Here is a 27,662-nt window from a genome sequence, read left to right as displayed (position 1 = left end):
TTTACTTCTTTCCCTTTCTCGTAGTTGACACTGGAGTTGAAACACAAAGTATATGCTTTCTTTTCTTTGACTATATGGCATTCCTCACGTCTTACATAGGAAGTACGGAATCGAAATCCCGCTCATTTTCGTTTCCGTGTTGTGATGACGGAGATATAACCCCTATCTCGCCATTCAGGAAAACACCGTGAAATCCATACGAAAGAGCTCGCGAAGAACTCTCCTGGAACAGAACCAAAACCAAAAGCCAAAAAGAGTGCGATGGGGGGGGGGGGGTTTCTAACCCTTTTATACCCTCTGCCCTAACGGCACCTTCTCTAACGTCTTTTCTCCGTCTCCCTTTTTGACTTGACTTTACCGACCAATTAGGGTGGCGTTTTTCTGCCCAACGTCATTTGATCGGCGAGCCCGTAACGAAGTCTCAATCCGGGAATTGACCCTAAGCGATTGTCTGTTGTTTTTCTTGTGCTAGCCTCTAACTTAATCCCCTTTCAAAATTTCTCTATGAATTTACTTAATATTTTAATCTCGAGCCTCTCACATACCATCTTTTATGACTAATCCTTTTCTCTTATTTAGTTAAATTTTCTCACTTATACCATATTACAACATTAATATATTCTTTCTTTTTTGTTAGTTAGTTTAACAAACACCTTTATATTTCATATATTTTATTGGATGCAAGAATATTTCTTTTTCTTTTAAATAATTCATCTATTATCTCTTTTGCAGGGTTTTTAACTTATTTATTCTTCATGTTACACCATGACAGCTGAGAATTCTACATTCTTAAGATATCAGGTGTAACACTAGTCAAAGGAATAGCCAGTTCAACTGAACACTCATTTAGCATACGTGCTGATAACTCATCAGTCCCTATTGCTGAATTCTTATTCAGCTTGTGCAACAGCTCTAATAACTCGTCCTAATATACCTCAGTTTCTTCATTCAGTGAAGAGGTAGCATTGACCTCAATGTCACATACACCAGGTTGATAGCTTTTAACAAAATGGGCACTACTTAGTTGAACAACCTCTTCTGCATTTGCTAACTTCACTCCATCTGCATTTAGAAGAGTTATTCTTTCATATTCTTCCTTTCTTTTACTTGCAGCATATCAATAGAATTCTTGTGGGTTGTTTTTAACATGCGGAGCCAGTTTCTTTCTTTTCATACTCAGAATTTGCTTTCCGTACAACTGTTGTGACTATTCTAGCCTTCTGCTTATAATTTTCATAACGGACGTCATGCTTATGCACACGGTATTCGTTACACGTTATCCATTTCTTAAGAATCTTTTGCCTAGTAAGATTATGCATCCATTTGACTCTTACCCTATTTATTCTTTGTACTCTGAGGACAGTCTGATATCGTATCATTTAAGAGAATTGTTACAGCTTTAACTGAATCACCCTCTGGCATTATAATCGAATCCAACACTCTTTGATCTCGAGTTCCTTCTGTTTATGCTGCTTGAGGAAGTTGTCTCTCAACAGCTCAATAAATTCAGTTTCATTCATCTCCTGAGGTTTTAGTGGAACCCAATCAATATTTGCATAATTAAAGTCTCCCATTATGATTACTCTTTTTGCACCCATCGTCTCTATGTGGTGATACATTTCTTCATCACTAGCAACCGATCCACTAGTTCTGTAACAACACCCCACTATGTAATTGATTTTGTTAGATTCCTCCTCACACCGGATGCTTTAAACTGACTGCCACATGAATTACTGTTAGTAGTAGTACTACAATTATAGGTCTCAACCAACACTAACTGGATTCAAGTCATCCGATATCATTAGCAGCATGCCCCCCTCCTCCCTTATCCTGTCTATCCTTTCTAAAAATCCCATACATTTTACTCTCAATTCTAGTTAGTATGTCTTATTCGATAGCCAGGTCTCACTAATATATACAATCTTAGGTCCCAACATGTTGACTAAGGCAACAAATTCTCTTTTGTTTCTGATACTTCTAGCATTCGTATGCAGATAATAATCTACCTGCACATTCTTTTGTATACTCTTGTCTGCAGTTTGCATGACACAGTTGGATAACTTGCAGATACACAGGAAAATCGTGTTAATAGTGATCTCGACACCTTACACGCAACGACCAATATCCGACAAGCACATGGCGATACACAGAATTCTGAGCATTAAAAACCTGAAACTCTACATGATATTAAAAAGGAATCACTTTAACATCACCTATCGAAACAACAGAGACATATATCGTATAACACAACTCACATCAACTCTGTACATCCCTACACCCTTCAACAATTCATACGGTTCTTTTGTGAGATCACATCAGATACCCACGCAACTCAACAACCTACCAAGAAATTTAAAACACATAGATAACTGCAGAACATTAAACTACGAACTCTGGAAAATATACCAACAAAGTTAACATACCATTAATATACACATCACAAATGACCAGCATCCAATGCCAACATCCCATACATAAACAGTAGCAACAACATAAATAGTGACGTCTAAATCCCACTCTCTTCACAAAAGCTAACCCAAGCTTCGAAGTAGGTGGGATTAACTCGCCTCACTCACGCACACGCAATCCTTATAACCAAAGAAGCAGATTATGTAATAAAACAGTTAGTAAAGTATACAACAATCAAGAAGATACTGATTATTATGTGAAAATATCATTAATATCATGCTCTTATGTAACATGAAAAAATAATGTAATAAATTATTCTTATAATTAAAAAATTATATAAAGAAAAAAAATATTATACAAAAAATTCTGAATAATCTTCATTGTTAACATTAGAAGAACGTGTTGTAAATACATAATACAGAGGCAAAAAAATACTATTAAATTTTCTACATTGAAATCAATGTAGAAAATGCAGCACTTAGAGCTGAATTCTGTAAAATCATAAATTGCAATGTCACTCAAGATGTCTATTGTATGTGTAAATATTTTATCAATCAATAAATTACTATTACTATTAAAAATTATTATTATTATTATTCTGTATATTCTGTAATTAAAAATTCTGTATAATCTTTATTGTTAATATTAGAAGAATATGTGTTGTAAATACGTAATATAGAGGCTAAAAAGTATTATTAAAAATTTTAATTGAAATCCAATGTAGAAAATGCAGCAGTTAGTGCTGAATTCTGTAAAATTATAAGTTGCAATGTCACTCAAGATGTTTATTGTATGTGTAAATATTTTAGTAATTAATAAAAATATCATTATAATAAAAAAAAAGTATTATTATTATTATTATTATTATTATATAAGGTGCCTCCGTGGAGTCAAAACACTCATCGCGGGAGACTCAACATACTAACCATTATTCGCATAATACCTGTCATACTTCCCCTTAAATTCATTCACAGACGAAGCATTCACAATCACCTCTGGCAACGCATTACCACCCATTTACAACCCTCCAAGCACAAATTCTAGTCCTAACACCATTGTTAACCACATAACCACACTCTTACACAATCTCCAGGGATGACTCCTCGTTCTCTCCCTTACTGCACTGGTCTTAAAAAGATATCAATATCAATCCTATAAAATCCTTTTAATAATTTATATGCCTCTATCATATATCCTCTCTTACGGCTATCAAATAAGTTTTGAAGCCCACAGACCTTCCATCTATCCTCGTAGGAAACATCCCGCAAGCCTGCAACAATTTTCGTAACCCGCCTCTGAATCCTCTCCACCATTTCCACATCACCAAGAAATCCAGGTGACCAGATCTGTGCACTATAGTCCAAATGAGGTCTTATTAATGCCTTATAAATTGGGGCAATCACTTCCTTATCCCTGCTTGTCAGTGTGTTCTTTAATAACCACATAATCTGTTTTGAAGTTTTGGCAACCTTTGCAATATGCCCTCGAAACTTAAGTTCTCTGTCTACAATAACTTCCAAGTCCCTAGACTCATCAACTTCTTGAAGTTCAGTTCCATTAATATAATAAACAGCATGTGATCTCATCCTTCTGAAGTGCATCACCTTACACTTGGCCACATTAAACTAACAGCCATTTAGTTTAGCCCAAACCGTCAGCCTATTTAAGACATTCTACAAGATATCCACATCATCTGAATTAACTATCGATCTTCCCAGTTTTGCATCATCAGCAAACAAGTGGATATCTCCTTTCAAAGTATTCCCGATATCATTGATGTACAAATTAAATAATAGAGGACCAAGCACTGAGCCCTAAGGCACACCACTAGTCACCTGCCTTCTACTGGACTCTGCTCTACCATAAACCACTCTTTGATATCTATCGACTACCCACTATCCAAATCAGTATCCTGGGATTCAAACCCGTTTGCTCCAATTTATGCAACAGAGTTCCATGTGGAATCTTGTCAAATGCCTTTGCAAAGTCCAGCCGGATCACTGAAAAACTATTTCCTTTATCCAACTCGATTATTTCTTCATTATAAAAAGTGAGCTAATTGCTGAGGCAAGATCTACTCTTCACATAACCATGTTGCCTCTTATAAAGTATCATATTGCTGTCCACCCAGTCTTGAATTCTAATTTTTTATCAATTTCTCCAGAACCTTAACCACCACTCCCAATTTACTGATTGGTGTATAATTTGCTATCTCAGTCCTAGAGCCCCCTCCCCTTATCTAGTGGAATAATTTTCCCCTCTTTCCACTCAGTTGGGACTTTACCAGAGCTGAGGTTTAAATTAAACATCGAAGTTATAGGAGGTGCTACTTCTCTTGCGCATACCCTTAAAACATGGGACGATATGCCATCTAACCCAATGGCAGTGTTAGCATTAAGGTTCTGTGATATACTAAGCACCTCGAATTCTCCTATCACTAGACTCTCATCAGTCAATGACACAATCGGCACTGCAATATCACAACCAAGATAGTACAGGTTTGCAAAATGATCACTAAGCAACTCAACTATTTGATTAGCTTCTGTAATTTCCTTACCATCAACACTTTTTTAAAGTGATCCTTCCAAAGTTATTCCTCCTTTTGCTTGACAAATAGCGAAAGAACTCCTTAGAATTTTTTTGGATTCATCACCTAGCTTCCTCTCATAATTAGCTTTGGCCTTCCTTACCATGCAGGTTACCCTTCTTGTCTGTATCTTGTACTGCTCATTGGAATGCTCATTATCTTTTTTTTATACTTATACCACAACTTTCTCTTTATCTGCAACTCTCACTTAATAATACTATTAATCCATCTTACTCCAACCTGATTCCTCCTCCTGACTCTGGGAATACAGTCAGATACAGCGTTCATTAAATACTCCTTGATAATCTCCCATGCACAATCAACATCTCCCCTCTTTAAATTCTCATGCCATAGCACTTTCGAAAGCCGACTTCTCAGCTTGTCATAATCACCAGCCTTGTAATTCCACACATAACCCTTCTTAACAGAGTATTCAGCACATAATATAATCTCCTAAGTCAAAACCACACGATCACTTTCCCCAAGTGGAGACAGTGTATCTAAATTACTTACTGATATGTTCTCCGATGCTGTGACCAGATCTAACACTCTCAAATCTCTTGTACCTTCCATTACATGCTGTGTCAGGTAGTTATCTCTTAACAATTGTATAACTCCAATTCCTTTGTTCCTTGAGACCATTCCTTCTCCCAATCTATGTCCCCCTATAGTTAAAATCGCCCATAATAATTACGTCCTCCACTCAACTTACTAATTTGCCAATGCATACCATCTACATTCTCCCTTATACCCCTTGGGTTATAGCAGAAATCAATTACATATTTCATCCTGTTGATTTATATTTCACACCAAACACCTTCAATTTTCCTCATTAAGTAATTTTAGATTATTATTTTTATTTATTAATTTTATTAATAATCATTAATTTTCATGTTCCCAATTCTTGCAGTTAATTCTCTTGCTAATATTACCTAATAATTTTTATTTATTTTATTATATATATTTATTAATTGATTATAAAATTCAATATAATCATCTTCTCTTCCTTCTTCTGGGGCATATAAACCAATTATTGTTAAATAACCTCTATCTATTTTTATTCTAGCTTCTATAATTCGTTCATTCCATAATTTATAATATTTTAACTGTTTTTAAAAGGAATTATGAATTCAAATCATAACATCTTCTTGTGGTTTTGGTCTCTGTCGACTCCACTATATACTGCATTGAAATTTTCAGTTCTGATGGTTCCTTTTAATTTCATTTTTGTTTCAGTGATTGCTTCTATTTGAAAATTTCTTTCATTTAATATTTGATGTAATTTATATTAAATTCCTGTTACAAAATATATAGCAGAATCTTAAATAACAAACTAATGAAATATTCCGAAAACTTTATTCTAGAAGTACAGAATGGATTTAGAAAAGGACGATCATGTATAGACCCAGCCTTTTGCCTAAAATTAATAATAGAGAAAAGAAGAGAATATGATTTAGAAACACATATTGCATTTATTGACTTTGAAAAAGCATTTGACAAAGTTAAAAGAAATAAATTATTTAACATATTAAAAGAAAGACAAATACCAAATAATATCCTAAAAGCTATCACAAGTATATATGAAAATAATCAAATACAAATAAGATTAAATCATGAACTATCATATACGAGAGAGATAAACCAAAGGGTCCGATAGGGATGTCCCCTCTCAGCAACTCTTTTTAATATATACTTAAATGAAATAATAATAAAATGGAATAAACATTTACATCAAGGAATTAAAGATTCACCTACAATTAACTTAAACACTCTCCTCTTTGCCGACGACCAAATAATAATTACAAATTCTGAAGATAACTTACAGAAAGCTATTTTAAATCTAAATGAGATATCCAAAGGTTATGGTGATAATATCAACGGAAAAATCAAAAACTATGACATTTAAAGGACAAGATCCAGCAAGAACTAAAATAGTAATAGATAACAAGATCTTAAAACAGGTGAATTCATTTAACTACCTAGGATGTATGATCACATATGAAAATGAAAAAGATATAAACCTAAAATTTGCGAAATATTTAAAAATAACAGTTTGAATTAACTCTTTATTTAAACCAAACCTAGTTCAAAAACAAACCAGGCTAAAAGTATACAATACATTAGCCCTACCAGTCTTAATGTATGGAAGCGAAATCTGGACAATAAAACAAAAAGGCAAACAAAGATTAACAACAGCAGAAATGAAGTTTATGAGAAAAACTGCGAAGTATACCCTATTTGATCACAAAAGAAATGAAGATATTATGAAAGAATCAAACCAGGAATGAGTAATAGAAAAAATTAAAAAATATAAACATAAATGGATGGAACACGTTCAAAGAATGAAAACAGAAAGATTACCAAAACAAGCCTTAAAGTACAAGCCATTAAGAAAAAGAAAACCAGGACGTCCTCTTAAACGATTCAACGATGACTTCTAAGGCTGGAACAGGCCATGCTAGGCCTAAATCCTTGATACGCATGATGATGATGATGATGATGATGATGTATTTCTTTATACGATGTTCCTCTTACTTTCCAGTTTACTTTACGTATTATATTTTGCCGTTTCCATCTTGGTTTAACTTTTCCATTCCAGCGTCGTTTTCCTTAGATTCATTTTCGAATACTTTTCTCTATTAGATTAAAAATAAATTGGTGTTCTCCATTTCAGGTTACTCATCTAGCGATGGGTAGTCCAGTGGTAGGACGTCTACCTTAAGGCTTCTGAACTATCATTATTCCAAATTTAAACATGTAGGAGGATTCGGTATATTGAAGGGGAAAGAGTAGATTTTAGAGTGGACATAAATATAGGCCAGAAATGGAAATACCCTGTAGGCCTCGAGTACTCTAATAGGATAAGGGTGATAAAGTAAGAAGAGTTGGCTGATAAGGCCTTATATGAAAGATTAAAGTGAATGGATCTTCCTCAAAGTCGAAGAAGAAGAGGAAAGATCCAGCTAGGGGGACATAGGAGTACCGCTTCCCTTACAATCATGATGATTGACTCTTATGGCCCTGTTGGTCCACTAGTCTTTATTCATATATTCGGACCACTCATCATATATGGTGGGCTTCCCTATCAGCCACCTATGTGATATGCTCTCTAGTGGTTATATCGTCCCACTAAAGCTCGAGAGCACACATGCGACGCCACTGGTATGGATATATCTATACCTATATATGTATGTGCGTCTCTCTCTCTCTCTCTCTCTCTCTCTCTCTCTCTCTCTCTCTCTCTCTCTATATATATATATATATATATATATATATATATATATATATATATATATATATATATATATATATATATATATATATATATATATATATATAATATATATATATATCTATGCCAGTGGCGTCGCGTGCCCATTTAGGTTGTGGGTGCTGTGTGCCTTATGCAACCTGCGCTACAAATGTCAATTTTACCGTATGATTGCATTTTGATTGATGTATGAAAGTTTTAACAATGCATAGCGCATCAGCGTTCATGTTAATTGGTTTCAATGCAATTGCTTGTAGGATAACTTTGAATACTTTAATTTATCAGTTAATATAATTTTAAATATGGATAGCATAAAGGCCAAATGGACATAATAGCTATGCTTCACGCGTGCCGTTTATGTGAGAAGCATGGATGGTTTACGCTTTGTGGTGAGATTTGATTTTCTTTGGAAAAAACTAGAGTGAGACACGGATAATTTGAAATTTGATACAATTTTTAAATATAGCCATATGATACGCACAGAATCACTTGGGAAATTATTTTTTTTCCCGGATTGAACCAAAGAAAGGTTATCTGCGAAAGCTCTTGCAGAAAACGTAACATTCAGTACATCGTAACCACTGTTTCCCATTGTAAATACTGGCAAAAAAGTTATAAATTTGTTATAGAAATTATGAATATCCATTAAAAACTTGTCTATATCGGTGTCATTAACACGTCAGCTCATGCGTCACACACGTAAAACAGATTAAACTCAGAAAACAAAAACAGCAACTCATGACAAATGACAACGTTCAGTTGAATTACTTCACACAATAGCCAGTCACCACCACTAGCAACTTCTAGCACACCCTGCCACGCCTTCTGGGCCATTTAAAACCACCGGAACTCTAGGAACTGAACACACTAAGCCATCTGCACGTCTATTTAAGGGCTCAAAGATGTTAGTATTTGTGACCTTACACTGGAGAGCTATTAACGCGAATGTGATTCAATATTTAATCGTCGAAAAGTGTCCTCTTCATGAAGCATTAATATATTGTGTTTAATTTTAGAATCACGCAAAGCCTGAAAATAATTAAGGGAGTCTTTAACAGGAATAAATTCAAAAATATAATATAGGTGATATTGCTATTTCGTGGGAGTGCACCGCACACCTAGCACATCCGGAATATCCCACCCCCCGATCCGTGTTATTTCTTTGCTATTTGATTATTCCAACGATTATTTACTTTTCTTTCATGTATTCAGTTGTTTAAGGAATTGCAATCAGCTAAAATTATTCTATTTTTTAAAATAAATAGCCTGTTATTGTCCACCCTTCAACATTATCTACTTTTTTTCCCTTTTTTTTAAAAAAAACTTTCAGTTGAGATAAAAGTGGCACATATTTGTTAATTTTTAAGGGTCGACGGTTTATTTTGAATGATAATTTTTAACTAAGAAAATGGCGGACATAAAAATATGAAAATTATATATGGCGCAGCAGGCTCATATAGCCTTTGACATTTTCTGGCTCCATTATACCTGGATTACAATAATAACGACAAAATTCTGGTTTTTAGTTTCTTAGGACCCATAATAGTTTTCAAATAGAGAAACGTTTTCAGCTGATTCTCGAGGTTAGACGAATTTTGGCACAGGCAAGGTTCTTTCACCAAAAAAAAAACTCGTATTTTTAATTGCGCAACTCAGGAAAACGGAAATTGATTAAAGGATTCATACCAATATGAACTAAAATTTAAGAGAGTTGCCATGTAGCCTTGCAGATAGGGGATATAATGATTCCAACCTTTTAAAAATGAATAAATAAAAAAATAAAACATAAATGAATAATTTTAAAATAAAAGATAAAATAGTTTACTTCTCTTATTAACTTATGAGAATGAATAGATGTTAGAGAATTTAAGAATTTACATTTTTAAATGTGAATTCGAACCACTTAAAAATCTGTACTTGGAGTATTTTAGTTCCATTGGTGAGATAAGGGAATATACTTTAAATACTAAATATAGAACTTTTACAAGCCACTTCAGTAAGTAGGACAGTGATTTCCCACTGGGAGATGAAAATGATCTTCCACCTAAGTACACAGGGCCGACACAAAGTGGTCGATGCCCACCTGCAAAGCTGAAATGGGAGTCCCAAACAAATGGCAGTTTATTTATTTATTTTTATTTTTGTCATAATCATGTGGAATGAATTTACAAGAAAGAAATTACATTACACTTTTGTTCTTGAAAACATTTTATTAATTAAAATTTAAATTTCTTTTATAGCAGTAATAAAAAGACAAAGACAATGAAAATAGGCAGAATCATTGAAAATGTCAACTGTGTTGTGAATGGAGAACCTGTGGAACAATTTAAACATTTCAGCTACTTAGGCACGATTTTTACTGAAGATGGTAAATTAAATATAGAAATAGACAACAGAATCAGCAAAGCTGGTATAGTGGGAAGTCAATTGAATAAATTCATATGGAATAAGAAAGAAATTAGTCGGAACACTAAATTAGCTGTGTACAAGACAGTGTTCAAACGAGTTTTAACTTATGGATCTGAGAGCTGGGTCAGAAGTAAAACACTTGACCAAAGACTAGAGACCACATATATGAGAGTCCTGAGAAAGATTATAGGCGTGAACAGATGGCATCATTGGCAATATCATATTAAAAACGAGGATATTAGGAAAGAACTTGACATTGTCGGCATCCAGGAATGCGTTAGCAGAGCTAATCTCAGGTGGTATGGTCACTTAAACAGAATGGGCAAAGAAAGATTAGCAAAACAAGTGTTCTCTGCCAGGTTGGCAGCAAAACGACCCAGAGGAAGACCAAGATATAGGTGGACTGATACGGTACAAAGTGGCTTAGACGATAGAAATATAAGATTGATAATGTTGGAGTCTTGATAAGTAACAGACTGATTTGGTGGAAAATTGTAGATAGGCAGTTAGTAATGATATAATTTTTTCATGTAGTACTATCATATCCTGTACACTCCTTGTGGGTACATGGCAGGAATTTGATGATGATGATCATCATGATGAAATTGAAATTTTCTAGTTTTGATATTAACAAAATGATTCTACAATACTCTTAATGTCTAGGTTTTCACATATATCATTTTCAATAGCTATTAATGCTAGACTTTGAAGCCTTGTTTGTAACATACTTGTTCTTAAATAAGTCTTAATTAATTTAAGTTTCGAAAACAAACGCTCACCGCTTGTTATACTAACAGGTTTAGTTAATAATATTCTTAAAACAATTGCAAAATTCGGAAAAGATAAATTATTCGACACAATATATTTAAGAATATCGAGAGGATTTTCAATTTTTGAAGTATCGTTTCGAAAAATATCTCTCTAAGGTTGTATCTCGTCAAAGAGTTCCATGGCATTTATATTTTTATTGTTACCATCTTTCAAAATAATTTCTAAGTTGTCGCAGTTTTTTCGGAAAAGTCTATACAAAAAACTAAAATTATCGACGTGAGTTTTAAGTTGTTCAAAATGTTCGTTTAACGAAGTCCATGCAATATCCAAAAGTGTATAAAATACGTTATCAGCGCGGTAGTAAATGATATCTACTACTTATCAACAGTAACCAGAGCAAAAATGTAACTGAATTTTATTGTTTTCATTTCAAAATAGAAACCATTCCCGTGAAACGGGCCGTTATAGTTGTCAATCTTAAAATCCTATATCACATTACACCTGGTTAGAATCGTTATAATGGTTCGAATCCTTAAAATTACTTAGATTGGCGACATGACGATTTCACAGAGTTCTGCACCTGTTGAACCGGGCGAAACGACTACTAGCGCTTCAGCGGAATGAGACTAAGATCCCGTAGAAAATACATTACGGGATAGGGTCGTTGCACAGGGCTGCTGTGAGCCGAGCGCAGCAGTGCGCTTGCTGCCTAAGAAGGCGCTTTCATGACAATCTTAGTGGGAGAAAATCTGATCTATTTTTATGCAGAATATGTAAATTTGCAGCAATTATATTGACTTACCTAATTATTATTACTTAATTCGTTTACAAAAATTTAAAGAAAGAATGAAACTTTATACTACACTTTGAAACGGTGCCCACCTTGTAGTGGCGCCCGCCTGCTATGCAGGCCTTACTGGCCCGCTTCCGCTGGCCCTGTAAGTACACATTCACGAACGTCCATGCCCACAATCGCTTGCGAATTTAATCAAGAAAAATGAAGTCGCTCTCCAGTTCAGCTAAATAAGCTGGCAATTAAATTATATTAACCATATCAAACATTTATATTTATAAAAATATAAAGAATAATAGTCATAAAAATAATTAGAAGCGTTAGCTCTTTTCTAGCAGGAATGTGGGAATAGGGAAGCGACTGTATACCGATTTCCAAAAAAAAAAAAAAAGACTAAAAAAAGTTTAGTCTGCTCCCTTCTGGGAAAAGATAAGGAGATAAAAAATACTTTAGCCTTAATAATGTATCAATAATAAAAAAGTGAAATAATGATTCTCTATGCCTTTTTATTCTCTTAAGGCACCAGATGGCGCAACTCCACTAACACCTTTTATTCCTTTTAGGGAATAGGTGAGGTTGTTTTAGCCTTAACTTTTTGAGAATGAGGGGAATGAAAAGTACATTAATATTTAAAAAAATTAATATTCATTTAAAATTTGTATATATCTGTTGACGTAATTAAATTAATACTATGTGAAATCTTGTAAGTTAACAGTGTTTTTTTTTTTTGTGCTGTTTAGTATATGATAAAGAGGCACGTCCTTTAAATTTTTCTTTTTTAGGGATTAGATGGATTAATATTTAAAAAACCGTTTTTTAATTAAAATAGCTATATAGATAGATTTTTTTATTTTTGGCAATTCACTTTTTTTTTTCTTCCATCACACCAGCCTCCATAAGTCAGTATAGACTAAGCCCTTTGGTCGGAAAGACCTGGGTTCGATTCCCGTCAGTGATGTGAAGAACCTTCATCTGGTCTCTTTAGACTAAAGGTGAGTTAACCAGTCTCAATTTGAGGTAGGGGTTTTTGCAGCAATTATATTGACTTAGCTAATTATTATTACTTAATTCGTTTACAAAAATTTAAAGAAAGAATGAAACTTTATACTACACTTCGAAACGGTGTCCACCTTGTAGTGGCGCCCGCCTGCAATGCAAGCAAACAGGCAAACCGGTCCCGTGAACACATGCATCTACAGACATAGGACACATCGGGAGGCATAGGGCCAATCACCTTATCCTCGAGACGGTCGCGGTTGTGAAGTCCACACTAAAGAACCTCAATGGTTCGTGAAAAGCTTAAGATAAGACAAGACACCTTCCTCTCTGGATATGATGCGATATTCAATCTTAAACATCTCTCTCTCTCTCTTTTTTTTCTTTCTTTCGGGAGGGGGATTTCAAGAAATTTAATCTTTGAAGTCTACACGCAATTTCTAATACGCTTCTATTATAGTGTTCGAAGACAAGAAATGTATGCTTTCTTTCTAAACTATAATCCACATGCTTATTTTTATTTAGTTATTGTTTTTAAAAATGTGACTCACCCACATAACGTTGTAAACCTATAGTTTAGTTGGATATTGTAAAGACATGAGTACTGAATACTGCTCCCACATATGGGGCGGGGCCCAAATGCTCGACTCAATACAGAGGAGAGCAATTAGACTTATCAATGATCCATCCCTTTCCAACTCTCTACCCCCACTTTCACTCAGACGTATGGTCTCTGCAGTATGTATATTCTACAAATATTTCCATAGGAAATGCTCATCTGAAATTACATCAATAATTCCTCCGCTCAGTACTAAGCTCATTGGAACACGTGCAGCTGCTGCACAACATCCTTTCACAGTACACCTAGAAACAAACAGAACAAGTTTCTTTTCCTCTTCCTTCATCCCTGCAACTGCTGCACTGTGGAATAGTCTCCCACCTGCTGTGTTTCCCAAGGAATACAATTTAAAGTCATTCAAATGAAATGTAAACAAATTCTTCCTTTCCCAACCCACTACCCATACACGGTACTTATGTACTATAGGTTGACCAACCAACCTCCTGTGTATGGGTCAAACATAAAAAAAAAAAAAAATTGTAATATCATATCTCACATTATCCAGAAACCCTTATCTAGCTACTAAACATTGAACTTTTTTGAAGGCACGTCAGTGGCTCCAGTAAGCGAGATGCAGGTTTCATACCAGATGATGAAATCTGTGGTCTAAAGACACATGCACGAACATCCATGTGCCCATGAATGAATTCGAAATCTCAGCCTATTCAATAAGAGAGCGAAGCGCTCTCCAAGCAGCCAACCAGGCTGTTGTACAGACTGAAGTTTTCATTTCCCCATTACGCTTTGAGTAAGTTTGCTTCAACAATGTTTGCAATACTCTTTTTCATGTCATGATTTTTACCAATAGTTTAATCCTTAATTCTGTTAAATATTGATTAATTTCTATATCTTTTTAAAAAGCTATTTCTGAACATGCCAAGCCAGTAAATCCCAAATTCTGATTCAAATACAGATTTATCAAAAGAAAAATCATTTACAAATTTATATGAACAAACTGCTCCAGAAAATGTATTATAAAATATACGATCTGCTTAAAAAAAATAGCTTCGGATAATAGCTATTTATTATAAAATCTATTATAGTAGCTAACTTTTATTGCGCCCACTATAATCTACAAGAGAGAGAGAGAGAGAGAGAGAGAGAGAGAGAGAGAAATCGTGGTTTATTTTTAGATTGTTTAAACTTCCTTTGAACACCATTAGGAGTTAAACATTACCACCTGTTTCAGTTTAAATAAATAAATTTCTTTCTGTTTCTCCCCCTCCTCTATTTTCTAATTCTCCATCAATATAAATACATCATATGTAGACTACCATACGACATCTTTCTTTTTGTATTTTGTGAAAAAAAAAATGCCTCGCAAAGATAGGAGTAATTAATTCAATCAGCTAATTTTTATATTAATGTTAAAGCTTAGATATATTTGTGATTGCAGAGAATATTGCGTAATATTCATTAGGCTATATTTATTTGGGCCAATATATTTTAGCTATCATTCATTTCACTTATATTTGACAAGACTTCAGAAGTATATCATTAACTTCTGTTTTACAAAACTAATCAGAAAATACCTAGTCTAAGCAAATGCTCTTTTTTTTTTTTTTAATCAGTTTCATTTTATAATGAAACTATAACTTATTCCTTAATTCACTGATTTGGTTTTGGAGTTTTACTTAAAATTTATAATATAAAATTTATTTTATAACGTTTTTTAGCTTCACATTAATCACGACGTCGATCATTTCACACACATACATATTGCATTGCTATATTAGAATTTAGTGTACAAAATTCATTTCGAACAGAAAGAGATGCTCAACTTTCCAGCGTTCTTTTGATTATGGAAGAGCCGTGTACGAAAATAGGCTAGAATACAATAATCTATAACATGCGCAGGATAGGCCGTGAGTTAACTCCTCTGCGCATTGTCATTGTTGGTGTACGACATCCGTAAACATTGTACTCCAGGCGTTCAATTTATTCTTACCTTATGTACTTAGTATCGTAGCGATTTCACGCGTTAGTTGACAGTGTTAAACTGCACTTTAAAGCAGTACATTTCGGCCGGTTGGCTGTGGTGGGAGGCGAAGGTTTGTTAATAGCTTGCACGATTAAAAAAGTATGAGTGCACATGGCTGTACGCATTTGACAAATTTCAAATCTCTAAAAGGGACGCAGTCATTTCGAATTATTCACGCATATTTTATAGCTTGCGTGTCTGAAGAAGCTCGTAAAAAGAAGGTAAGAATATTGTATCGTGCATTTGGACCGGTCAAGACAGTAGTTATGTTATCATGTCAGGCGCACTGCGACCGGCATGGAGTAGGCAGCGGAAAGCCTGTTCCATTTTTCGGCTTTTTAATAAATGTAAAGTGGACAAAAAAGCGTGTAGTTTGTATGCCAGAGTTTCGAAGCTCAGTTCGTTGAACCGAATCCGGTTTCTTATTAGACGAAACAAGCAACACAAAGCAATTTCTTTTTCAGATAAAGAGGAATTTATATTAAACACTAAAAAGGTAGCTACTTTGCCGATCACATACAATTTAAAATGTTTGGTTGCTTTGCAACCGAACTCAACAATCGTGCTGGAGAACATGCGGTTCTTATCGGACAGATCACAGATGCTATTCGGCATCACTGCTCCCCGTATTGTATGGGAGCTCAAACCGCAATGCGTGAAGGAACTCTGCGGGGCTGTATAAGATGCATGAATTACTCATCGGTCAAGGGCATTGTTGTTGCTTGCAGTGTTAATTCGAACTCAATCCATTTATGTCCATTCTACATATATTGCTTTGTATACTCCATGATTTCCTTTATATATCAGTGGCAGTATTTGCTGTTGAATCGCATTTTGTTCTTGATTATGTTTATTGGGTTAGAAACGAACAAAAGGAAGATAAGCGATTGTTCCACTTTGGATAGGGTGATCCATTTCGATGAATATCCATTATTAGATAATGAGACAATTTTATGCAGAAATATTTCAGTTCATTTTAACTTTATTTTAGAAAGTGGACAGTTTCATTTCAAGATGCACTGTAAAATGTAATTCTACAGTTTTATTTTCGGCATTCTTCTTTAATATACGGTACTTCTGTGTTCGTATACGCACACCTTGTGTCAAATATACGTTTATGTGAAATGTCGATTCCCCCTTTTTTGCATTATCATGGCAGTTTTTTTTTTTTTTTTTTTTGTATGTGTGTGTGATTAACATTGTGGAGTTGTTTCGAATTTTGAGGGAAGGGAGAGTGATTATTATTTCGCATAACATTTTGCTGTGACTGAGACTGAAAATCATGAGTATTATGTTTCGGTGCGAAATGCTAAACATGAAAACTTGATAGTTTTTGTGTTTATATTATAAAGACACTTTAATGGAATGAACAGCAATAAAACAGTTCTCATTTATCTCCCGTGCGATTGCTTTCAATAAAAAAAAAAAAGACATGGGAGGACTTAGTTTTTCTTACAAAGACAAGCCACAATAGTTATATAGTAAATTAGTCCATCCATAGGCCTGACTAATTTATTGTTATTATTGTTCCCAAAATGAGTATTGCAGCACGTTAATATCCAGTTAATGATTATTATACTGCAGTATATGTTATATATTAAAGTGTCCAATGGAATTGGACACTTTAGCGACATGCACTTAGTTATTATTAGTAGTTTTATCAGATACCCCAAGACTGGTGGCAAATTCATTCCTCTTAATTTTTATTTATTTTAAATAATATGAGCAAGTATAGCACAGCATGAATATTGGTGAGATGAAATTTTTGTAATAAAGATTCTGCTTGAGTCATTCACTTGACTTGTAATTGTTGCTCAGTCCAAAAGTATGGAAAGAGGCATCTAATACTTGTAAGTAGAACGTGCCCCTTTCACTGCTTAAGGCTGTGTCATATCATATTTTTGAAGGTTGAGAAAAAGATAGCATTCAAGGGATTTGATTATGATGATTAGATTTAAGATAATACTTAGAGGATCAGTATTCTACCTGTCTCTAGAAAAGTAGGAGAGTGGGCCTCTCTCTGTCTCTCTTCTCCTCCCCATTGTAAATGGAGTGTTCATTCTAAAGTGCCAAAAGATGAAAATAAAAATAACAGTTTTTCCACTATTTTCTGCCTTCTTTAAACTTTGTGATTTTTATATATATGAGTATTTCAGGTAATTTGTAAACAATGTCTTTTGGATCCCAGGAAAAATACTTAATTTCCTGAGATAATGTTTTATGATTTATGGAATTTTTTAATGTTTGTTATTAAAGTGAGATGTGGAATGCAGAATAAAGATCTGAAGAAATAAAAGATGGATAAGGAAGAATATAGCTGAATTAGGAATTCAGGAAGCCATCAATCATTTTCTTGGAGAGAATATTTAAAAAAAAATGCAGAAAATTTTAATGTAAGTGATTTTGAATAACTCATGCACAAAATATATACTAAATAATATAAATCATAATACACTATATATATATTGTAAATATAACATATATAATTAATTACATTTTTAGTTATAATTATTTTAACTTTTATTATTGTGCTATTATGTTTTTTTTTTTAAATACATTCTTCTTAATAACTAAACATATATGACTTATGTTTTCTTTCTTAACAAATGATAATTACAAAATATGTTTCCTAATAGTATTTCTTTTTTTTAACAGATATGAAGTGGAACGCTTGTTATATTGAGGAAGCATTCTGTCTTCAGTAAAATGACATTTTCTGTGAACTGTTAATATCTAAAAAAAAAAAAAAAGATTTGCTCTGTAAGTGGATGAACCATTATTAGAGAATGGGCAAATTGGAGGCTATGATGCTTCAAGGGAAATGTGAAATAAGAAGGGTTTGTTGTTTCAGTCAAGTAGTGGAAATTGACATTTCATATTTTTGAATTTGGAAGTAATTTGGAACTATGAAATAATTTATAATTTGAAAATAAATTCTAGACGCCACTCTATTGTCCTTAAAGAAAAACTTCAGTTTTCATAGCCCTTAATTTTGAGAATTAACTTATTAAATTAATTAATTCTTAACTTTGAGAATTCCATCTTAATTACCAACATAATGTACATTGTTTAGTAGAAAGCAGTAGCAAAATAACAGGCCATTATAACTTCAAATGATTAGTATGTAGGTTAAACTGAATTAGTAGCTGAATTCTGGCACTTGGGAAAGTCAGTATGGACAATGAAAATCAGAACATTTAATAGCTAGTATATACTTGCTTGTAACTGATGAGTATGATTATTTTTGTAGTTTCATTAATTTGATTGCTTCAATATCAGTGGAAATAGAATTGTAGTACATTGTCTTTGCACTGAAAATGGGAAATAAGCATTACTGAAAATAGGAAATATTTAAAATAACAGGGATAGACTGATTAGGGTAATGAATTTAATTTGAATAATAAAAAAAGTTTCTTTTGTATTGTTGTCATTTGTTTGTTAAGTAGCTTGTTTCTTATTAGTTATTTTCTTAGTATTTATGTCATAAATGCCTTTTGATTTATAAAAGGAAGAACAAAGTTAATTTGGCTGCCGTGACATATATTACTAAAATAATTTGCTTCATTAGTACTATGTTCATACAATGAACATGATACTAATTAAACTTTAAATGATCCCATTATTTCATCTCTGTTATAGAAACATCATCATGATGCAATTTGAGACTACAACATGCACACAGCAATTCATTGAAAGTAGAAATGGTCAAGTTAGACTATAGATGCCTTCTATAGTTACCTGGCAAAACCTTAGTTGTTCTGGAGATTTTAACATTACTGTTTTTTCTGGAAACAGAAGAGGGAGTATCATTCATTTATATCTTTTAAGGTTAGGATGATTTTTGAGTGAAGTTGCAAAGTCTGAGCGATATTAAGCAGTTTTATACAAGATAAGTAACCATAGAGCTCCAGCCCTAAGCTTTAAGTTTATCATTTCTGCATCAGTTTTGTTTAATTTACGAAGCTGCAGGCCTGAATTGTATCCTGATATTTTTGTGACAGGCATGAAATATTTGAATCATTAAATTTGGTGTTCAGTTTTATTTCTCAGTACTGCTTTCATTCTGTAAAATCAAGATGAGGTGCTAACATTATATTATTTTTCAATTAAAAAAAAAGTTGTACATTACCTTTTTATTTATCAGATGAAATCTGGAACATTTGAAGGAGGGAATGTCTTTTCTGTACATGATATTTTTAAAGAAAAATAGGACCGTAATACTCACTTTCAGTATTTCTTCACCATCCTATAGTGCACAAGGATGACGTAGTCAGAAATTTTCTGTGAAAGAGAAAAAAGCTAGATAACTGGAAGGAGACCTAAACATTTCCTGCGAGGAACGTGGTGACCAAGATTTCTGACTCAGTGCTCAATCCTAATCTTCTTTTGTTGTACCTGGTTACCAGACATCCAGTTGATTACTGAACATACAGGGATGGGTTGGCAGTTTGAGATAGCCAACCAAAGTTACATTCTTTACTTGCTCAAACCATGTACACAAATATGATGTAATAGTTAATGTGAATAAATTTCATGCTAGCTAGGGCATTGCAAGGATCCAGCTGGATTTGTGAGAACAAACAGAGAAGAGTCAGCTACTAGATTTGAAAATAAACACTGTCAGCATGTGAACTATCAGTGGAAAGGTGGGGAAACTAGCAGAAGAATTACAGAAATACCTTGTCAACATGATAACAGGTATTACAGAATGAGAAAAATAAGTGAGATACTTCTAAAGAATAGTGGTGATATCATAACATCATATAATTAAACATGAAAATGAACTTCTCAAATGGTTGGAAATTTCAAGTATATTATTAAATTTCAAAATGAGAAATTAGATAGTGAGACTCATGTTTTCATGGTCAACTGAAATTCTAGTAGGAAAATAATGGAATCCGAGTTAGAAGAACAGGCAGCTGACATAAAAAAATTGGGAGTGGAAGCTTGTTCTTATTGTAGACTTAAATATCAGAGTAAAAAATGAATAAACATGCAGCAGCATGGTGGAAGAAGTTAGAGAAAAGAGCAATTCATGTCATTGACCTATAATTGCTAACATATTCTAACATAAATCTGTGCATCAATTTAGATGGAAAAAACATACAAGAAAACTTACTGATCCTGTTGGTGTTACCAGTGATATCTTCAAACTGGTTCCCAATACAACAATATATAGGGGTTCATTTAGTTTTAAGCAATACAGAAATGTAACATGTCAAAAAAGAAAAATGTGTGAAGTTTTTTTAAAAAAAGATTCAGAGTTGATTAGTTTTCAGCATTAAATTTTAAACTCAGATATGCAGATATTATTCTGTAAAAGTGAAGGAGTTTAAAAACACAAAACAAACTAAACAAGCTATCAGAAAATCTGAAATGTGAAAGGAAACTGGAAGTAGCTAATTACTAGAAATGCTATACTGTGGAGGTATAAAATTTTTACACTGATTATACTGCATAATTTGGAAGGTCTGGTCGTAAAGTTGAATTCCAAACGATTGAAAATATAGCTGTCATAATATCCCATCTGTAATGAAGAGAAGTAAAACAATCTGAGGATTATAGCAGAATTCTTCTGTTGAGTGTCCCATGTAAAAGTTATGTAAGCATAATTGAGAACTGAAGAGAAATTTAGAAAAGAAACTGGGTTCAGGCCAAATATGAGTTGTCAGAATCAGATTTTTACTTTAAGACAAGTGGTCAAAAAAATCGGGGAAATAGAAGAATCTGAAAGTTTTGTTATCTGAAAAAGGCATATGAAAACTGCCAAGAGAGAAAGCTGTTCAAAACAGAGTAGTAGTATACTAAATAAATTTAGTTTAATCCTTTATCCAAGTGTGTGCAAACAAAGTTTGCGCCTGAAAGTATCTTCAGGACTGGGGTAAAGTGGTATAACACCAGACGACTCCTTGCAAAGGTGGAGCAAGCTACCAACACTCCTATCTCAGTATCTCCCATAATGCAAAACACATCTCCTTGCGGATATGTATAATGTTATGCATTAAGGGAAGGGCCACTACCCAGACTAGTTTCGACCTCAATAAAGGTCGAAACTAGTCTGGGTAGCAGCCCTTCCCTTAATGCATTATACATATCCGCAAGGAGATGTGCTTTGCATTATGGGAGATACTGAGATAGGAGTGTTGGTAGCTTGCTCCACCTTTGCAAGGAGTCGCCTGGTGTTGTACCACTTTACACCAGTCCTGAAGATACTTTCAGGCACAAACTTTGTTTGCACACACTTGGATAAAGGATTAAACTAAATTTATTATAGTCTGACCAAGTGAAAAATAAACTTTCAAGAGCAGTATACATTTGCTTAATTTTAAGCCAGCAGTTGGAATTGCTGTTACTGGAAGATGGTTTGATGTAAAATCAGCTATAAGACATGGATACATGCGATTTCATTATTTACTTGAATCACATTATGAAGGGAAAAGTTTATATGCTTAATGTTAAAATTAGTGATAATTAAGGTCAGGTCTTTACTTTATGCAGATGGTGTAATACTCCTGATTAGGTTCCTTACAAGTCTTAGGATTCTAACTACATTGATACGAAAAACCTCATCTTCATTCCCAAAGGAGAATCTAAAGCAAGTATTTTAGGTGTCTAGGCACAATTTCAAGTGGTGCAGGTGATAAATCAAAAAATATGGAATAGACAACAGACATAGCAAAGTTCATGTGGCTTGCAGAATTAATTTAGAGAAGGGATTTTAACTCGAAACTAATAGCATTATATAAGACTTTGTCCACACTAATTTAATCTTATCAGTCTGAAAGTTGAGTGTGAATAAATTGAGAAATAACTAGATCAGAGACCAAGATTGCACATAAATTCTATGTTCTCTGGTTCTTGATAAAGACCAAAAAAAAAAAAATTAGGGAGGTGAACAGTTGGCATTAATGTCAGAATCATATCATCATCATCAAAAATGAAAATATTTATAAAGGAATTTGTCACAGAATACTAATTCTAGAATATGTGAACTAAGCTAAGTGATTTGTCACTTAAACAGAAAGGGAGATGAAGGGTGAGCCAAATAGGTGTGGGATGGTTGGGGGAAAAAATTCCCGGGTGAAGATCAGATCTAGTTGGATTAATGTAGCTAATGGTATATTAGAAGACTGATAGGTAAGATCTGACAATTTAGTTTGAAAGAAAATTTGTTGATAAAAAAAAAAAAATAATGTAAATTTAGTATGTATTACTATCACAGTATCCTCTTCAATCCTTATGTATTTATCTGGAATTGATGACTTCACTAATAAGTTAACAGTTAGAATCAAAGGATATAAAAGACGGCTTTTATGTCAGATCAGGTGTAAGACAAGAATGCATGCCCTCTCTATTATTCTTCTGTTGAAACACATTGCATTTAATTTGATATCAGTATTAGAGATATTCCAGTTTTTTTTTTTTTTTTTTTTTTTGAAATTGTTATTTATTTTTATGCTGGGAGAGATGTGCTGGTAAATTTTTAACTGGTTCATTAAAAACAACAACAAAAAAAAACATGAGTTTTTCCCTTTGTAAAAATTACATTTCCCTTAAAAGTATAAATGAATTCCATTGTTGTCAAACATCCACTGCCTGTTAACATTGAAATGCCATTCGTTACCTTAAGAAGATGCATCCCAGTCAAAATTAAGATGTTTGTTAAAAAATATAAATTCCTGTAAAACTCTAACAGAGATAATTCCTATCCAGGCTGTCATGTAGGAAAGGAAGCACAAATTGTATCGAAATAAGCATGCCCCTCATTGTGCTTTATGTGTCACCATATACATACACTATAAGCTTGTAAGCTTAACTCCCAAATGTCACTAGCTATTGTAGATTGAAATACATGCCGTGCTCTAAGTTTGTAGCCATTGGTTGTTTATTAACCAGCTTGCAAAATTCTTGAAAATTTAGCAATTGGCTTGTGTGAGCTATTCCAGCACTTCACTAGTTATACTCCTAAATAAGGATTAGGACTTTAATTGAAGAATGGATGTAATCAATTTTTTTATGAAAACTGATAAAAAAAATTATATCAGTGTGAATGACATCAACTGCATTCTCAACGAAGAATCTAAAGAACAATAAAACATTTTAGCTTTCTGGCATACATTTTAGAGAAGATGCAAATTAAATATGGAAATTGTAACAAAGTAAACAGAACTGGTATGTTTAGAAGCCAGTTGAATATATTTATATAGAATAAGTGAGCAATTAACTAAAACTTTTGTTCTGTTCAAACAAGTTTAACTTTTAAATCTGAAAATCATCGTCAAATTCTTGGTATGTACCCTTGGGAGACTATACAGGATATCATGATAGTACTACATGAATTCCATTATTACTAACTTCTTATTGGCAGTTTTCTCCAAATTAATCTGTCTGTCAGAACTCCAATACTATCAGATCTTAAATTTCAGTCTTCTAAGGCATTTCTTACTGTATCATAACTAAAAATTATTATTATTATTCAGGCCTCCATGGAGTCAAAAGACTCATCGTGGGAGGTCCTTCCTAAGAACATAAAGTCTATCATACCACTCCTTGAACTCATTGACCGTTCTCGCTCTCACCACTCCATCAGGCAATGCATTCCATGGTTCAACCACCCTCCATGCAAAGAAACCACTCCTCACCCTCTTGCTCACAGTTTCCTTTCGTAACTCCCAGGGATGGCCTCTTGTCTCACTCCTTCCTGCTGTTCAACCAAGCAAAAGAACTGTAAATAGTTCTAAAGTAGAGACAGGAGAGATCTGAGGATAATTAGTGAAGTGAATGCAAAATGGTATTAGAAAGGAATTTGATAGCATTAGCATTTTCAAGAATTTGTGAGGATTAATGCAGGTTAATACTGCCTCCTTAGAAGACTACAATGTAGGATCTGAGAGTATGGAGACCTGAGAAATAGCAGATTAATTTGGAAAAAAAAAATTTAATAGGAAACTAGTAATAATGTGAACTTAATTGCTTGTTGGTGAGCAGCAGATAGATTCCCCACTGATTTTGGGAAATTGATTTGATGGTCATTTAACTGAAGGTGATTTAACATAAACTACATTCAGAGAGACATAAGAATGGCCTTACTTTTAAATTAGATGGTAGTTCTTAGATCTCCTTCCATTTGTGGTTCCTGGTATGATGAACAGGATAATCATTTCTATTAGTAGTATTACTTTATGCTAAGGGAAACCAAATAAAATCTTGTAACCAGATATTTCATTGTAATCCTGAATCCAAAATAATAACTAGTATGTAATTTCAAAGTCAAATATTTAATGAGGAAAGAAAACGAATTTTTCAGCCAAAGTGTAAAGATTTATAATAAGTCAGTTTTAGTCTGAAGACAGTCTACCTGCATTATTGCTTTTATCACAGTGTATGTTACCATTATCTTTACTACAGTGGGTGAGATATAGTGGGGTGTTTGTGTGAAAATGATTGCTGTGAAAGACAGCACTGGTATTGGCAACAAAATGGAAAGATTTGCATTTTTGAGACAAAAGTTGCATTTTTAAAACAATGTAAAATTGTTACTTGGAAGGGTGGTATGACTGTTTATAATAGTATCCTCTTATATATGTGAGAATTTGTCCATTATTTAATGCATCAGACAAGGAATATATTGCTTTTATTTAAATTTTGCAGAAGGCCTTTGATAGAGTGTTGCATAACAAGTTGATAACTAAATTTGAATGATTGGGAGTAGATAATAGATTAGCTATGATATGTATTAAGTTGTGTAGGAAGTGATATCCTGGAAGAAGAGTCACAAGTCATGCCGCCATAGGACTCTTTTTTTTGGACTATTATAATTTAACTTGTAAGTTAATGATACTGGGAGTGGTTTAAATGGAGATTTGACATTTTGTTGATGATGCAAAGTTTGGGAGAACAAGGTGTGCAGTAGATGTCTTACAGGAGGATTTGAATAGACTGTAAGTGGAGCTGCTAGTTTAATGTTGCATAGTGCAACATTTTGAAATTTGGTAGGCAAGAATGGAATGTAGAGTATATAGTTGATGAGGAAATTTTGAAGGAGGTGGAAGAGATGGAATCTGGCAGTAGACAGGGACCTGAAGTTTAGAAATTCCATTGCTAAAATTTTGAGGACATTGCAGCAGATTATGGCAGTGATGAGGAGAGTACCCTTGACATGTACAAGTAAGGAGGTAATGATTCTATTGTATAAGGTTTTGATCAGGCCACCATGGATTATTGTGCATAAATTAGGTTTTCAGGGAATGAAGATATTTTTGGATAGGGTTCAGAGAAATTTGCTGAAGGAGTGTCAGATCTGTGGAATTTGGGAATGAAGACAAATTGATGACATACCATTTGCAGAGCCTCATAAATAGAGAAGGTGTGTTGGTATGATTGTAACATAAAAGTTAGTAAGGCCTTGCTACTGGTTAAATGTTGAAGAGCATTTTCTTAGAATGGATGGAAACAGACTTTCTGTAGAGAATGTTTGTATTTTGTTGGAGCAGGAGTGAAGAATAGTATTTTGTTTTAATTTTTCAGAGTGCAAGATTTTGAAATTTAGTAGACAAGAATGGGATGCAAGTGTATACAGTTGGTTAGGAAATTTTAAAGGTGGAAGAGATGGAATGAGACAGTGGAGAGGGTCCTAACAGAATAATATTCTGTTTTCACCTCTTACATTGGTAGACTTTAATTCAAGATTGCTAGTCTCCTCAAATCTCATAACATAAGAGTGGCTTTCAATTCCATTTTAACTGTACAAGGTTACCTTTGTTTGTCTAAAGACCACAACCCTTTCTACAAACATCTTGGTGTTTATAATATTCCATATTTTTGCAGCCTTTCTTACATAGTGCAGACATCTAGAAGTTTGGAAATTAGACAGAAAGAGCATATTGGAGATTTTAATAACAATGGAGAAGACAGCTCGGGCCTAGCTTTTCATCCTCCCCCTACATCTTAACATTAAATGGGCTAAGACCTCTTTGCCTTACATAGAGGGACAACTTCACCACTCATGAAGTTGTTCCCTATGTAGGGCAAATAAATGAATCTACTATGGTCATTCATTCACAAGGCACACTCAATAGGAATCGAGAATTGATTCTGTATGATATTTGGAAATTGCTCATTAGATCTTTCTGCATGTCAGACTAATTTCAGCCAACACCCTTGCACACATCACTACACAGTTAACCCATGCCAGCTCTCTAATTGCATGTGGTTTCCGTTTCAACTTATATTGTACCAGTTCCTACATGTTTTCTATTTTATTAATGTTATAGCTCATGTTAGCCTCTTTATTGTATTTTTGTTCATCTTCACTCAGAAGCAGCAATAAGTATCCATGGTGAAACTAGTCTGTTTTCATATTGTTACAGCTGAATAAACCAATGTATTTCTCTTTATAAATCATATATTTATTAACTAGCTTATATTTTGCTAGATTTTAAACCTGCATCATCAGAGCGCAACTACTTGTTACAGTGTGCACTTGAGTATCACACAGCATCACATTCAAACCACACTTCAAATTAGCAACCATGATCTGCTGCTGACTGAAGGACAAACTCTATCCTCTATCACATCCTGATGCGAATGGAAGTGTCTTGTGATTGTAACTTTTGTCTGTTATAGACAAATAGCAAGATCTATTAGTATTGGCCTTTGAGAACACAAGAAATGCATTTGCTGCCATCATTATGGCAAGTCAGGACTGGTTGACCATGCTTTGAATACTCCTTCACACAAGATTAGATGGAAGTCAACCAATGTACTACAAGAATTTGTAACAAGTTCTATTTTTACAGTTGACACTGACTATGAAATACCTCTACA

General features: G+C 33.8%; 1 protein-coding gene across 2 annotated transcripts in view; it reads left to right on the top strand.

Moving 5' to 3' along the window:
* Window positions 1–15,763: 15,763 nt before the first annotated feature.
* not (ubiquitin carboxyl-terminal hydrolase nonstop) overlaps window positions 15,764–27,662 on the top strand; it is a 231,675-nt gene continuing 219,776 nt past the window's right edge. The window contains exons 1-3 of one of the 2 annotated variants that reach the window (XM_090411717.1): window positions 15,921–16,057; window positions 18,093–18,229; window positions 18,492–18,673. In XM_090411717.1, the coding sequence (XP_090267843.1) occupies window positions 18,623–18,673 (51 nt within the window). In that variant the 5' untranslated portion in view covers window positions 15,921–16,057; window positions 18,093–18,229; window positions 18,492–18,622. Of the gene's footprint in view, window positions 16,058–18,092; window positions 18,230–18,491; window positions 18,674–27,662 lie in introns of both variants that reach the window. The other variant, XM_090411716.1, reaches the window with a different exon arrangement.

This window comes from Typopeltis vanoorti, chromosome 21 (assembly GCF_054136105.1).
Source record: "Typopeltis vanoorti isolate ZY-2024b chromosome 21, IOZ_Tvanoo_1.0, whole genome shotgun sequence".
In the NCBI taxonomy this organism is placed as follows: Eukaryota; Metazoa; Arthropoda; class Arachnida; order Uropygi; family Thelyphonidae; genus Typopeltis; species Typopeltis vanoorti.
The sequence above is the reverse complement of the archived record's forward strand: the minus strand, read 5'-3'. Positions and strand labels throughout refer to the sequence as shown.